General features: G+C 34.7%; 1 protein-coding gene across 1 annotated transcript; it reads left to right on the top strand.

Annotated features, from left to right (window-relative positions):
• Positions 1–1,644: 1,644 nt before the first annotated feature.
• On the top strand, positions 1,645–14,765 carry SULT1B1 (sulfotransferase family 1B member 1). Its single transcript, XM_067734699.1, has 7 exons — positions 1,645–1,792; positions 2,074–2,202; positions 5,819–5,916; positions 7,671–7,797; positions 8,434–8,528; positions 10,663–10,843; positions 14,629–14,765. The coding sequence occupies exons 1-7, from the start codon at positions 1,645–1,647 to the stop codon at positions 14,739–14,741; spliced, it is 891 nt and encodes a 296-aa protein (XP_067590800.1). The 3' UTR covers positions 14,742–14,765.
• The last annotated feature ends 665 nt before the right edge of the window (positions 14,766–15,430 follow it).

Here is a 15,430-nt window from a genome sequence, read left to right as displayed (position 1 = left end):
GGATGAATTGGCAAGCTGGAGACCCAGAATAGCGGATGATTTAGTTCCAGTTTGAGTCTGAATGCCTAAGAACAAGGAGAGCTAATGGTATAGTTCCAGTTCAAAACCTGCCAGGCTTCAGACCCAGGAGAAGTCAATGTTTTAGTTCCAGCCTGAATGCAGGAAAAAAAGCTGATGTTACAGTTCAAAGGCCATCAGCTAGGAAGAATTCCTTCTTACTCAGACTTTTTGTTCTATTCAGGTCTTCAACTCACTGAATGAGGCCAACCTACATTAGGGAAAGCAATCTGCTTTATTTAATACACCCATTTACAGATTAATCTCATCCCAAAACATCCTCACAGAAACACCCAGCATAATGTTTGACCAAATACCTGGGCATCTCATGGTCCAGGCAAATTGACACATAAAATTAATCATCATAGCTTCTAAGCAAAATAGAGTAACAGAAACTAAATTTTCCCACTTGTGTGAAACAATCAAAATGAATGATAGTGGATAGGAAACAAACAAAATGAGCCCTACAGTTTCCCCAGCTTACTGTCATGAGGGAATTTCTGGGCCACAGCTTAGGGAGGAAAACCCAGGTACACCACCAGACAGCCAATAAAAAATATCAGGCAGGCAAACTAGCCGAAGAAGGCAACCATAGGTAAGGGAAAAATTAGTTAACTGAAAACAATCTAGAACTCACACAGATGTTAGAATTAGCAAAAAAAAAGATATTAAAATAGTCATTATAGCTATATTCAATATGCTCAAAAAGTTGAGACAGAAAAAGTAAAATCATGCCCAAAATGATCTTCTAGAGATGAAAACTACGTCTGAGAAAAACATTCATTGGATGGTATTAACATCAGATTACACATTTCAGAAGAAAAATTTAGTGAACATGAAGAAATATAGCCATAGAAGTTATCCAAATTGAGAGACAAAAAAGATTTTACAAAATGAATAGAGCTTCAGTGAGCTGTGAACAACTTTATGTAGCCTGGGTTCTCAGAAAAAGAGAGAGAAATTAAAAAAAAAATTTTTGGAAGAAATGATGACTGTCAACACAATTCAGAGAAGTTCAATAAACGTGAAGCATAGGCACACAACAACAAACACATGAAAATAACCACACCAAGGCACATCATAATTTAGTTGCTCAAAACCAGTGATAAAAAAAGAGGATCTTAGAAGCAGACAGAGAAAACAAATTCATTATACTCAGAAGAATCAAGGTGAGAAACACAACAGGTTTCCTGTGAGAAAAAATGAGGTACAACTGGAGTATAACAATGACTGACAGATTTATTTTGCTTTAGGTCCAGATATTTTTTAGCATATTTCTGTGAAGTGGGATTTTTAATTCAAAGTAAAATGTGCAGTTCTATTTCTTTCCAAAGCTTCCATTAAAGACCTTTGATCTGCTTGTCACTGAGCCAGCTGCTGCTCTTGCAGTCTACAGCTGTACACCCATAAAAATGCCCTTTGTATTTAGATCTCTTGTGCTCAGTGTGTTAAAGGCCAATTTTACTGTCAAGTTGCAGTGTCTTAATAACATTAGTTACTCAGTTTCTTATTTTTACCCTCTTTTTCCCTCCATGATTTGATTATTCTTAAGTATTCAATTAAGTATTTTTACAGTCTGGAACAAAGATGACTTCCCAAAAAGATGTCCTGAGAAAAAATCTGAAGATAGTCCATGGCTGTCCCATCACCTATGCTTTTGCAAACAACTGGGAAAAGATTGAACAGTTCCAAAGCAGGCCAGATGACATTGTGATAGCCACTTACCCCAAATCAGGTGAGTTTTGTGGCCTGACAAATGCACGTCTGACTTCAGCTTTTGTTCCCTGAAAATTAGCTTCTCTACAAAATCGCTAACATCCTAAATAAAATTAGTATTCCTAAAAGTCAGTCTAGCCATCTACTTTGAGGATATTAAAATGGACATTTGGGGCATAGAAAGAGAAACTCTGCAGAATTAATTTTCTAAGATAATATATTAAGGTGGCAGGCTTCCAACTGGGACTTTTTGCCCCCAGATTCAGGTGAAGGTAATAAAAATGTTGTCTTTTGCCACAGGTACCACTTGGGTTAGTGAAATTTTGGACATGGTTCTAAATGATGGAGATGTTGAAAACTGTAAGCGAGATGTTATAACTGTGAAAGTTCCAATGTTGGAAATGGCTCTTCCTGGACTGGGGACTTCAGGTAATTTTAAATCACCCAGAATTTATAATTTTGTAGTAGTATTTACATCACATATTAAACACTGTATTTGTGATGTCCATTCAAGGAAAATGGAGTATATTTGGTAACATAAAATGGAAGTTTTGCAAGCAGTACAATAAGCAAGGCATACAGAGAAACTGTAGTTTAGTCCATTGCATGCACATCCAGGTATGCTAATCAAAGATAAAATAATTTTGTTATGGAAAACAACTAAAAATCTCATTGATAAAAAAACCATTTGTTATCTTTTACTGAATTTTGTTGTATAAAATTTGGCAGATTAGAACAGTAATTTCTTAATTTAGAACATTGCTGTAATTAAATAAATAAGAAGTACCAATGTCTCATAAAACATAAAATTTATTATTAATACAATTCATTTTTCATTGCACAAATATTTACTGAGTTCTTCTAAATAACTGTGCACTGTTCTATGGACTAGATAAAAAATGATCAGTAGGGGCTTCCCTGGTGTCACAGTGGTTAAGAATCTGCCTGCCAATGCAGGGGACACGGGTTTGAGCCCTGGCCCGGGAAGATCCCACATGCCGCAGAGCAACTAAGCCTGTGCACCACAACTACTGAGCCTGCACTCTAGAGCCTATGCTCTGCAACAAGAGAAGCCACTGCAATGAGAAGCTCTCACACTGCAACGAAGAGTAGCTCCTGTTCATGGCAACTAGAGAAAGCCTGCACACAGCAACGGAAGACCCAACGCAGCCAATAAATAAATAAATTAATTAATTAATTAAATCTATTTTTAAAAAGTCAGCAAATTAGATATCCTATCTCCAAGTAGCTTACAATAACATTGTGACATTAAATAAGTAAAGAAACTAGCAATATACGAATATTGTTAGCCTAACATATCCAGAGAATAGGGCTCTACGAAAGGGAACATCAGCAAACTTTACTTTAGATTGGGTAGTTAGGGATATCGGCTCTGAATGGAGACCTAAAGCTTTGCACAGTGCTAGAGAAAGCATATTTCAGGAAGATGAAGTATTAGGTATGGGGGCCTAGATGCAGAAAAGACCTAGGTGTAGTCCAGGGACTAAAAAATCAACCACCACCACCACCAACAACAACAATGAGAGAACGGAAAAGTGAGAGGCAAAACAATTGGAGACGGGGCAGGGACAGATCATGCAGGGCTTGTAATTCTTAAGAAATACTCAGTGAGCTAAGAGAGAATCAGCAGAGTAGGGTATCATGTAAGCAATTGAGAAGGGTTCAAAAAGCGAGGGCTAGCTTTCAAATGCTGCTAGAAACCTGGGATAAAAAGACAGTATTATGGTGGTGAATGTCTATCAATGTAAACATCAGAATTCAAATTATCTCCCCTACTGGAGCTAGTTACTTCCACAGGCAGAGAAGGACCAACTGAGAGGGTATATGATTCCCTCTGTGTGGTTGCCTGAAGTCAGAGAGCAAATGCTAAAGCTTGAAACTAAAGGATTATTCTGGGACAAGCAACCAATCGAGTGAGTTAAGACTCCAGAACCATAGAAAAGTATGAAATGAAAAAGTGATAGAATCAAAGTAATCAGGGACAGGGGAGCCAGAGATTACTGGTGAGAGACAGAGGTTGGGGATGGGACGTGAGGCTGTGTAGCATCACCAGAGAGTGAGTAGGTGAGATTTGGCAGGTAAAGGAGAGTAAACTGACACTCAGATTTCCTCTGCAACCTGAATGTGTATATTTGTGATGTCATTACATATTCCCAACTTTCACATTTAAGTATGTAAAGGGTTCATTTAAAGGACCTCATGTGGCAAAACAATCACAAGACGGAAGAGGTTGAGCAATCTTTCAGTGAAGTTAAGAGATGGAAGAGGAAGAACAGATAGTGAAAACTTTATAAAAGAGACACATAAAATTTCAAGTCATGGACATTGAGGCAGAGTGAGTTGTGGAAGATTATGATTTCTCATTTCTATATGCTGGATAAAGTAGCTGCAGCTACCAGGTCAGTAGAAACATAAGGAATTAGCTGGTGGAATTTTACAGGTGTATAATTAATAGTTCCAGATAAAATCCAGGATACCCAATTAAATTTGAAAATCAGATAGATACTTCTTTTATTTAGTATATTTCAGATATTGCAGGGGAGATACTTACAGGTATCTGTTGTTTATGTGAAGTTCAAATTTAACTGGGATTCTTGCATCTTTATTTCCTAAGTCTGTCAACCCTATCTACATTGATATTAAGGGGTTCTTCTTGACACCATGTGCTATGAACTGTTCTCTACAGAATATTCACTGGTGAACATAACAAGCTACGCTTCTGCTCTTATGGACTCTCCATTCCAGTGCGCATTTGGGAATGAGGATGGGAAGAGGCATGGGAACTGACAATAAACAAATAAATAAACATAAACTGTGAGACAAAATATGGGCTGTATAGAACATTTAAAAAGGATGACTTATTTGCAACTGAGTGGCTTTTAAACATATGTAGTTAATTTTGTGAACAATTGAAGCATAGGATTGCTTTGAATGAGTGAGTCATACAATTTGGGGCAGGTGTGCCTTTGTATGCAAAATATGTGAAGATGATATATATAGGATTAACAGGTAATCTAGAGGTTAGACTGGGTGTAAGTAATATTGTGAAAAAATGTACAGGACTGTAAGATTGACTGGATGTGAAACCTGAAGGAGGAGACAAGAATAATTGAGATTTTAGGGACTGACGACTCTATATGGGATGACATCATTAACAGATAAATCTGGGAAGTGATAAAGGCCACTGAGTCCATTAAAAAATCATAAATTAAGGGTAATCACAGCTCTTCCTGGTCCATGTCAGAAATTCTCTGAGTATGCCTTTACCCCAAAAGTGCCCTCAGACTGGCCAAGTCACTTATAGATTGATCTAGGCCCCTGGGATCTTCCTAGCTCTTCATGTAGAAAATAAATGGATACTTTCTGTCACAAGGAAGTTCATATAACCCTTAACCAAAGACTTAATTTGAAACTAAGTTCTATTACTTATTAGTTGTATGTCTTTAGAAATTTCAGCCAGCACCTAAAAATTGCACAAAAATTTCATTTTTTATATGCGTAATATATATATATATATATGACACATAAAGGAAATAATGAAAATGCAGGTACAACAGGTGATGCTCTACAAAGATCTCATCTATACTACAATAGCTGCTGCATAACAATAGCCAATATGAGAATTACCAGTTATCAATATCTCTACATACAGGAAACATTTTTGTAATTACTTGTAATAATGCAAAGGCATGATAAAACTCCAAATTGCTAAGGTTGGTATTATTACTTGTCATTTGGGAGGTGGTTAAAATGAAGCCTAGAGACTCTGGGATACTTTCAGATATTTCATGATGAGTGATAAAGTTAGGATTTGAGCCCAAAGAGGCTAACTGCAGAACCCAAGCTCTTAACCATTAGAAAATATTGGCTCTTAGAATCCAGATAAATGATGCTTGAGATTGGTTCAAAATTTAGCAGCATTATATACTGGTCAAAAATATTTTGAAAAGTTGGTTAAGAAAATCCAGAAACGCAGGTTCCTTGGAGACTCTAGTATCTCCATAACCAAACTAAATTTCCCTAGGTATAGAGCAATTAGAGAAGAATCCATCACCCCGGCTTGTGAAGACACATCTACCAATTGATCTCATTCCTAAGTCTTTCTGGGAAAACAACTGCAAGGTATACTCTAAACCACAAGTAAATTTTTTAATGTGACTTTTAACCCTTTTTCACTCACATAGTAAGTAAAGTAATTGCTCAAATGTTTTGTTTATCTGTTACCATGAGAAGTGAGCTACATTAAAAAAACGTGTTTCGATTAAAAGAATACGTTTTAGCCTAAACGTACATGCTCAAGTTTTCCAAGGTTATGAAGCAACAAAATCCTTATCTCAGCACAATATTGCTACTATTATTTCCCAGCTGTCTTATATAGTTTGACCTTCCCTGAAAACTCAGCATAAGGATATCAATTCTTATTTAATAGTTTGGTAAAATTCTTCAGTGAGACATTTGAGCCTGGATATTTGCTTCGGGGAAACTTTTAAATTTAAAACTCATTTTTTTTCCAATAATTGTGAAGCTATTCAGATTATCTATCTGGCTTTTGCTAGTTTGTGATATGTGAGGAATTCTAAGTTGTTGAGTTTTGTAATGAAATGTTAATAATATTCCCATCTTATTCTTTCTTTTAACAGACTTTATTTTACAGCAATTTTATCTATTTTTAAAGCAAATTTATTTTGACAGAAAACTGAGAGGAAGTTAAAGAGGTTTTCCATATATCCCTTGCTCCCACATATCCATAGACTCCCCATCATCAATATCTCTGACCTCTCACCAGAGCGATACATTTGTTACAATTGATGAACCTACATGGACACATCATTATCACCCAAAGTCCATAATTTACCTTAGGGTTCACTATTGGTGTTGTACATTCCATGGGTTTGGACAAATATATGATGACATGTATATACCATTATAGTACCATACAGTGCAGTTTCACTGCCCTATAAATCCTCTGTGCTCCACTGATTCATTTTCTCCCCTTAACCCTGGCAACCACTGATCTTCTTATTGCCTCCATAGTTTTGCCTTTTCCAGTATGTCATATTGTTAGAATCATACATACGTAGCCTTTTCAGATTGCATCTTTCACTTAGTAATATGCCTTTAATATTCTTCCATGTCTTTTCATGGCTTGATAGCTCATTTCTTGTTAGTAATGAGTAATAGTCTATTGACTGGAGGTACCAGGGTTTATTTATCCAGTAACCTACTGAGGGACATTATGGTTGTTTCCAAATTTTGGCAATTATGAACAAAGCTGGTATAAACACATTTGCAGATTTTTGTGTGAACTTTATTTTTCAACTCCTTTGGGTAAATACCAAGTAATGCAATTTCTGGATCATATGGTAAAAGTATATTTTGTTTTGAAAGAAAAATGTGTCTTATGAAGTAGCAGTACCATTTTGCACCCCCACCAGCAATGAATGAGATTTCCTGTTGTTCCACACCCTCACCAGGGTTTAGTGTTGTCACTGTTCTAGATTTTGGCCATTCTAAAAAGTATGGAGTTGTGTCTCATTGTTTTAATTTGCATTTCCCTGATGAAGTAAGATGTTTGGTATCTTTTCACACTCTTATTTTTCTTTTAATAGCTGCAAGATTTGTTGTGATATCCCCTGTTTTTTATTGATACTAGTAATTTGTGTCTTCTCTATTTATTTTGTCAGTCTTGTTAGACGTTTATCAATTTTCTTGATTTTTTTTAAAAGATCCAGCTTTTTGTTTCATTAATTTTCTTAATATTTTCCTGTTTTTAATTTCATGGATTTCAAACCTGTTGGTTTACATGCCTACTATATGTTACTTTTTTTCTTAAACAAAATATCATGTATTTGATTTTTTTCATCCTCTCCCTGCAGATGATTTATCTGGCTCGAAATGCCAAGGATGTTGCAGTCTCATTTTACCATTTTGACTTAATGAATAATTTACAACCTCTTCCGGGAACCTGGGGAGAATATCTAGAGAAATTCTTGACTGGAAATGGTACGATGGCCTTGGCTAAAAATTAATGTCATTTTTAAATTATTTTAAAAAATAATATTAACCATTACAAGTACGAATTTTCCTTTCAAAACACTTATTTTTCCAAATCAGTAACAAGTACATTCAAATACCATTTAAAAATTAAATCAAATACATCTAATATTTTACTATGACATTCAACATATAAACCTGGTATTAAACATTGGCTTAATGAAAATATTCTTGAATCTCTTTTCAGTTGCTAAAAACTCATTCTCAGTTCCTGCTCAGAATAGAAATTGTTTAACTTGCCCAAATCATTAGTTAAATCTGTTACAGATATATTTATAGTACTTAGGTAAATAATTGATTGAGTACTTCATAAAAGAATAGTTTTCTTCTGTGTGAGGCTAAGTATAACCTATTAGAGGTCAATGTATTTTCATTTGAAATTCTTCTTTTGTACTTAATATTTTTAAAATCTGATTATACATCCATAAATGGCTGATGGTATATAATTGTTTAAATTGGCTTTACAGTCTCAGTTCCCTTGAGTACTAAATTCCACAAAATGTTTGTACACTTTGACTTATTGGTCACAAACAAATCTTTGATTTGATGAATGCTTATGGAAGTAGACTGTTTCTCTGGTTTTAGTGGCCTTTGGCTCCTGGTTTAATCACGTTAAAAGCTGGTGGAAGAAAAAGGAAGAACACCCAATACTTTTCTTATTCTATGAAGATATGAAAGAGGTAAAATGGTAGAAATGCATTCTAGATAATTCTTTAGCTACATCCTGGGGTAAAAGGATTATTATATTTTTTCAACTTGGACTCTATGGAGTCCAAAATGACATGATTGCTTTGCCTATTTTCCTTGCCTACTTACCCAAATCTGGTTAAGGTCATTAATGACAATAACTGAAATCAGGGACATTTTTATCCTCATCCTTCTTAACCATTGTGTTTCTTTTGAGCACCTTTTCTTTTCGAACTTCTCTCCTACATTTAATTGGTTATCACACTGTCATGGTTTTCCTGTGAATCTCTATCACTTACTCATTTTTCTTTTTGAACTCTTTGCTATAGTTTGATGATCATGTCCAAGCCCACTGTTGCCAAAACTATTTATGTACTAATGACCCACCAAAAACTCCATTTTAACTTCTACCCTGAATTCAAACCCATGTTTTTATTAAAACAACCCTCAAATTTAACATGTTCAAAACTAAACTCGTCTTGCTTCTCTCTCTCCAACAGGTAATCCTTTTCCTTTATTCTCTCTTTTGGTTAATGATGTTTGGTTGTTCATTCAGAGTTCAAAGCTTGAAAGTAAATTGTCCTCACTGGCTTTCATGTAGCTGATATGGTTCCACTATATCCTGAACATCCCATTGTTTCACATGCTCTAACTATTATATCTTTCAAATGTGTCCTTCTCCTTTACATCAGCTCGGTGCTTTGTGACCACCTAGAGGGGTGGGATAGGGAGGGTGGGAAGGAGAAGCAAGAGGGAGGGGATATGGGGATATATGTATATGTATAGCTGATTCACTTTGTTATACAGCAGAAATTAACACACTATTGTAAAGCAATTATACTCCAATAAAGATATTAAAAAAAAAAAAAGACAACAGGGCTTCCCTGGTGGTGCAGTGGTTGAGAGTCTGCCTACCGATTCAGGGGACGCAGGTTCGTGCCCCGGTCCGGGAAGATCCCACATGCCGCGGAGCGGCTGGGCCCGTGAGCCATTGCTGCTGAGCCTGCGCGTCCGGAGCCTGTGCTCCGCAACGGGAGAGGCCACAACAGTGAGAGGCCCGTGTACAGAAAAAAAAAAAAAAAGACAACAAACTGAGATTGCAAAAAAAAAAACACATGCACATACATTCACCACACACACACACACACACACACATACATAAACACACAGAGAGTTAATAAGACATATTATTAAATGCTGTTGCTTCCCTACTACATATCAGATACAGTCCAAATCCTTCAGCAGGACATCCAAGGATGTTCTCAATTTTACCCCAATTCATCTTTCTTGATTCATAGCCTCTCCCACTCCTATAAACAACTCAGCTCTAACTGCAACCACTTTGCTTTTTTTCTCCCTTGAACACACTGTGAGAACCTATACCTCCAAGAATTTTAACTATTTTCCCTGCTGGGAATTCACTCTCCAACCACTCAGCAGACTGCATCTTGGTAAATTCTGACTCATCTTTCTAAACTCAGCTTAGATGTTACCCCCTCAAAATCTTTCTAGATATATCTATGCAGATTTTAACTTAGCTTCCTAAAAAGTTATAAATATTAAGTTTATGTCATTAGAATCTGAAAAAATGATTTATCTCTCAGATTTTTTTCTTCTTATTCTCAAAGACCAATGAATAATTTAGGTCTTGATATCTTTGCAACTTCATTGGAGTTTGTTTTTAATAATTTACATCCAAGCAAGATTTGATCAGTATTTACACTTTAAAAAATACCTGAAGTTTTCCCTGAATTTATTATTTTTGTTTTTAAATATTATTATTAAGAATAAGAAAGCAATTTTGATGAAGAACAGAAAAATAATGGCAGAAGGAACAAAGATACTAGGTCCCTAAAACATTTACATTTCAAATCTGATCACAAATTGAGCTTAAAATCATTACTATAATCTTTTTCTCTAAATACTGTTAATATTTAGGCCAAGATTTATTGTTATTGTACTTTGAATGAAAACTAAAAATATAAGATTTAGTACAAACAAAATATTCCATTCTACTTTTACTAAACATAAATTGTTGATTTTTCTCATTTTTATGATTTTTTTCACATTATGTTAATGAGTTATTGTGTACCATTTTCTAGCATATGTCTCTTTACCCACTGATAGAATCCAAAGAAAGAAATCAAGAAGATTGTTAGATTTCTAGAGAAGAACCTGAATGATGAGATCTTGGATAAGATCATCCATCATACCTCCTTTGAAATGATGAAGGACAACCCTCTGGTGAATTATACACATCTACCAAGTACAGTGATGGATCACAGTAAATCCTCTTTTATGCGCAAAGGTTAATATTTTGCTGAGTTTAATTTTCCTTTTTACTTTCTTATGAATTACTCTGAAGTGAGGATTAGCTTTGTAATCTCTATCAAGTTACTTAGCCAATTTTGGCATCAATTTCTTCATCTGTAAAATAAGGACACTAAAAATACCTACCACAAAAGTTGCTGAATTAGATTAGAAATTATTAAAGGAAATAATGCATGTAAACACGTTATTAAAATATCTTGAGTACTTGATACATATTTCTCCTTCTATTTACTACCCTGCTAAAAGGGAGTGGTTTTGTCAATTCTGATGTGAGTCATTCCAAATTTTTTATTACTAAATCTTAAATCTTTGTTTAAATTGTCATAGGCCTCCTTCTCCTCCCCAGTAATAAACTAATGTCACTCAACACAGTACCATCTTCTTTAAAGACCCCTTATCATTTAGAAAGCAGTGGTCATTTTGTTAAGAAGGATTCACCAAGAGTAATAACATTTTTTTACCATATGGGAAGTTTTTCCTCCCTAAAAATACTGTCTGAATTATAGGAAAACATGGAATCTAAAATTAACTTAAGAAAATGACAATAGAGAAATATGTCATTCACTGTCAAAATACAGCTCTATTTCCATTAAGGCAAATACTGTATATTATGGTTTATTGTATATGGCTTGTGTCAAAAATGTGTTATTAATGATAAAAATAATGCATTTAACAGATTATTAACTAAAATTTGAGAAGTTATCCACCTAGTCTTGCCACCTTTCTTTTCAATGTCCTTTACTGGATTGGAGAGAAAAAGATAAAATTTCAGCTGGTGTGCCGGGAAGTAAACATAACCCTAGGAATATATTGTGCATATGAACACGTGGATCAAAACCCTCAATTTTGAAAGAGTTATATGATTACAGATATTTCTAACACAGTTTTCTCTGTACCTTAGTGTAGTCCTATACTAAAAACACTAAATTATGTTTTTCTTTTAATTTTCAAAAACACTGCACTTAAAAAATAATCTGTGGTATAAGAGGGCAAGGCAAATTTTTCATTGTAAATGGTGCATTACAAATTTGAACAAATAAGACTGATAAATGCACAACACACACATAACACACACACATGTTTTTCTTGTGGAAGAAACAGAGACAAAAAACGTCTTTAATTAAACAAGGCAAATTTTCATTATGCCAGACCATTGAATGTAACTTCCAGGAGAGTTTTATCCCCAGTCATATGAAAATTGATATGATCCAATGATATCTCATTAGGGTATAAAGATAGATGAGATAAGCTCAGTATGTGGATTCCATGCTTTCACCAACTTCAAAGGAAAAGGGTATATGAGAGAGATAGTCTTTACATCCCCTCTGGGAGTAGTGAAGAACATAACCTTTGTGGTGAGATTGCTCTGGGATTTATCGAGGCTATGCCACTCACTGAACCTTTGACTTTGCATATATTAATAAATCTGCCACAGTTTCGGTTACATCACTGACAAAATGAAGAAAGGAATAACACCTATAGCACAAGTTTTGGGGGAGGATTTTGGGAAAAGATATATAAGCATTTACTATATTTTTTCTGACCAAAAATGATATACACAAAAGTAGCAAGTCATATTAGTCTAATATGTTCTAATCTAATAGTTCAAGATTCATCTATTCATTTATTCATTCATGCATTCAATAACACTTAAAGAATACCCTTTATTCATTAGTTAATATTTATGAAAAGCTCTTCATGAACACCTATATGCAGCTCATATTCTCTAGAATATAAATGACATGTACATCTACCTCAAGAAGCTCATAATATAATACAAGAGGCATGCATGTAATGAATATTGAAAAGGGCTCAAAAGTGAAGAATGGACAAAGGGCCAAGCATAGTTTGGTCTTCAGTCTTGAAGGAGTCCACGCTGGATAAATCAAATTCAAAATTTAGTCACACAATAGTAACGATGTTAGGGAGAGGATAGATAATGTCCAATGTTTATGCCTATGTCCCAAACAGCAACAAAACAGAAAACCCTGAGATTTGGCAAGAATTTATTTTATCAAAAAAATTTTTATACTTCCCTCACTCTTGTGAAGCAAATGTGTTTGTGTATATAGTATTTATACTCAAAATAGAAGATTATTAGACTACTTTATATATGACTCTTTATTGTTTAAATATGCACTTTCTCTTTTCAGTGACATCTTTAGAGGTGTACTATCCCAGATATGCATTACCCTCACATACATTCCAAAGAACTATTATCATTTGGTGAAAACAGAATAAAGTAAAAAACCAGGGAAACAACCTTGTCTATGGGGATATTTTTCATTAAAAGGGTTTTAAATCTTCATGAAGCAATCATGGGTTAATAAGGCTTGAAATTCAACACTATTATATTTAATATTAAATAAATTTGCAAAATTAATGTTTTCCTCCAAACCCATTAGCAGTACATTAAAAATTTATTAATTTTCCAAATATATATTTTTAAGCATCCAGTATAAAAGATTAAATGTAAATTTATATCCCAACAGTTTCACCTTTGTAAAAATGGTTCAGGGATTTTATGTGTTTGATTTTAATGCTATTCTTCTCCTCTAAAATTAAAATAAGATATGTCTAGTGAATTCAGGAAACACAAATATCATCCAAATATCATAACATCCTCATTTATTATTTTTGTGAAATGATACTTATCAGCTTTCTGTTTCATGGTTTGACTGTGCTCTTGACCAGGTCTTTGTACAGTTTCCAAAAGTAACTCATGAAATAGAATACTCCCTGACCATTGATCCAGTGGCCAGTGGTAACCCCATGACCTAGGACAATTAGAAACACTAAAAGAATCTCTTTTAGGAAACTATTGTACAGCCCATAAATTTAGACAAGAAAATTAATCTTTCTTATGTATTTTTAAAAGCCAGACTCTGCACCTTATTTTTGATAAAGGAGGCAAGAATATATAATGGAGAAAAGACAGCCTCTTCAATAAGAGGTGCTGGAAAAACTGGACAGCTACATGTAAAAGAATGAAATTAGAACACTTCCTAACACCATACACAAAATAAACTCAAAATGGATTAAAGACCTAAATGTAAGGCCACACACTATAAAACTCTTAGAGGAAAACATAGGCAGAACACTCTATGACATAAATCACAGCAAGATCCTTTTTGACCCACCTACTAGAGAAATAGAAATAAAAACAAAAATAAACAAATGGGACTTAATGAAACTTCAAAGCTTTTGCACAGCAAAGGAAACCATAACCAAGATGAAAAGACAACCCTCAGAATGGGAGAAAATATTTGCAAACAAAGCAACTGACAGAGGATTAATCTCCAAAATTTACAAGCAGCTCAATATCAAAAAAACAAACAACCCAATCCAAAAATGGGCAGAAGACCTAAATAGACATTTCTCCAAAGAAGATATACATATTTCCAACAAACACATGAAAGGATGCTCAACATCACTAATCATTAGAGAAATATAAATCAAAACTACAATGAGGTATCACCTCACACCAGTCAGAATGGCCATCATCAAAAAATCTACAAACAATAAATTCTGGAGATGAGGTGGAGAAAAGGGAACCCTCTTGTACTTGGTGGGAATGTAAATTGATATAGCCACTATGGAGAACAGTATGGAGATTCCTTAAAAAACTAAAAATAGAACTACCATACGACCCAGCAATCCCACTACTGAGATTACAAATCTTTTCTTTTGGTATACATTAGCTTTTCCTTCATAATGAAAATATTTTATTCATTCATATGTTTTCTTATTTGTAATTTTTAGGGATTACAGGTGACTGGAAGAATTACTTCACTGTCGCCCAAAATGAGAAATTTGATGCCATTTATAAGAAGGAAATGTCTGAAACTGAACTTCATTTCCGCACAGAGATTTAAAGAGCCTAAACTGAAAATTTGAAGAGAGAAGTCTGACCTGCAGTGTGTTGAAACAGGGACAGTTATGACTTGATTTGGGCAATTGAATGGTTTTATAAAGGGGAAAAAATGTGCTTTTAAAACTTTGATTTTTCAGTGTTGTTAATCAAGTCCCCACTCACCAAGCTTCCAAATTCCCTAAGATTAGGACAAACTGTTACCTTTTTGTACACTATTCCTGCCTTTTCCTAGAGTAGTACTGACAAGAGAGAAAGTTTCCTACTCAATCTCCATATACTGTGGTTTAAAATGAAGTTCTACTCCCTACTAACCTAGCCCAAGAAATGCTGCTTTAACAGTCACACTATGTTTCCTAGCTCTGCCCCAATTTCCCTTTCCTAAAAACTTGACCCTGGACGTTCTCTTCCATTGCTGTCTTCTGGGTTTCATGTTGTTCCCTGAGTCATAGCTCATCTTGTAATGCCTCTCTTGGAATTATATGGTTCATGTCCTAGATAGTATGGTTCAGATTTTGGAAATGTTATTTCCATACCTGATTTCTGTTTATTCAAATTTCTAATTTCTGAGTATGTAATTTTTGAGTCTCTAAAGGTGAAAGATCATTATTAGTCTCCCTAAGGCTCTCCCCTGGGAACAGGAGCTCTGGTCTGAGAGTCTGGGTCAAGGGCTGGAACCTGTTTCCTATGGAG

The sequence above is a fragment of the Pseudorca crassidens genome, chromosome 4, assembly GCF_039906515.1.
Source record: "Pseudorca crassidens isolate mPseCra1 chromosome 4, mPseCra1.hap1, whole genome shotgun sequence".
Lineage (NCBI taxonomy): Eukaryota > Metazoa > Chordata > Mammalia > Artiodactyla > Delphinidae > Pseudorca > Pseudorca crassidens.
Note: the sequence above shows the minus strand (reverse complement) of the source record. Positions and strands in the feature narration are given on the sequence as shown.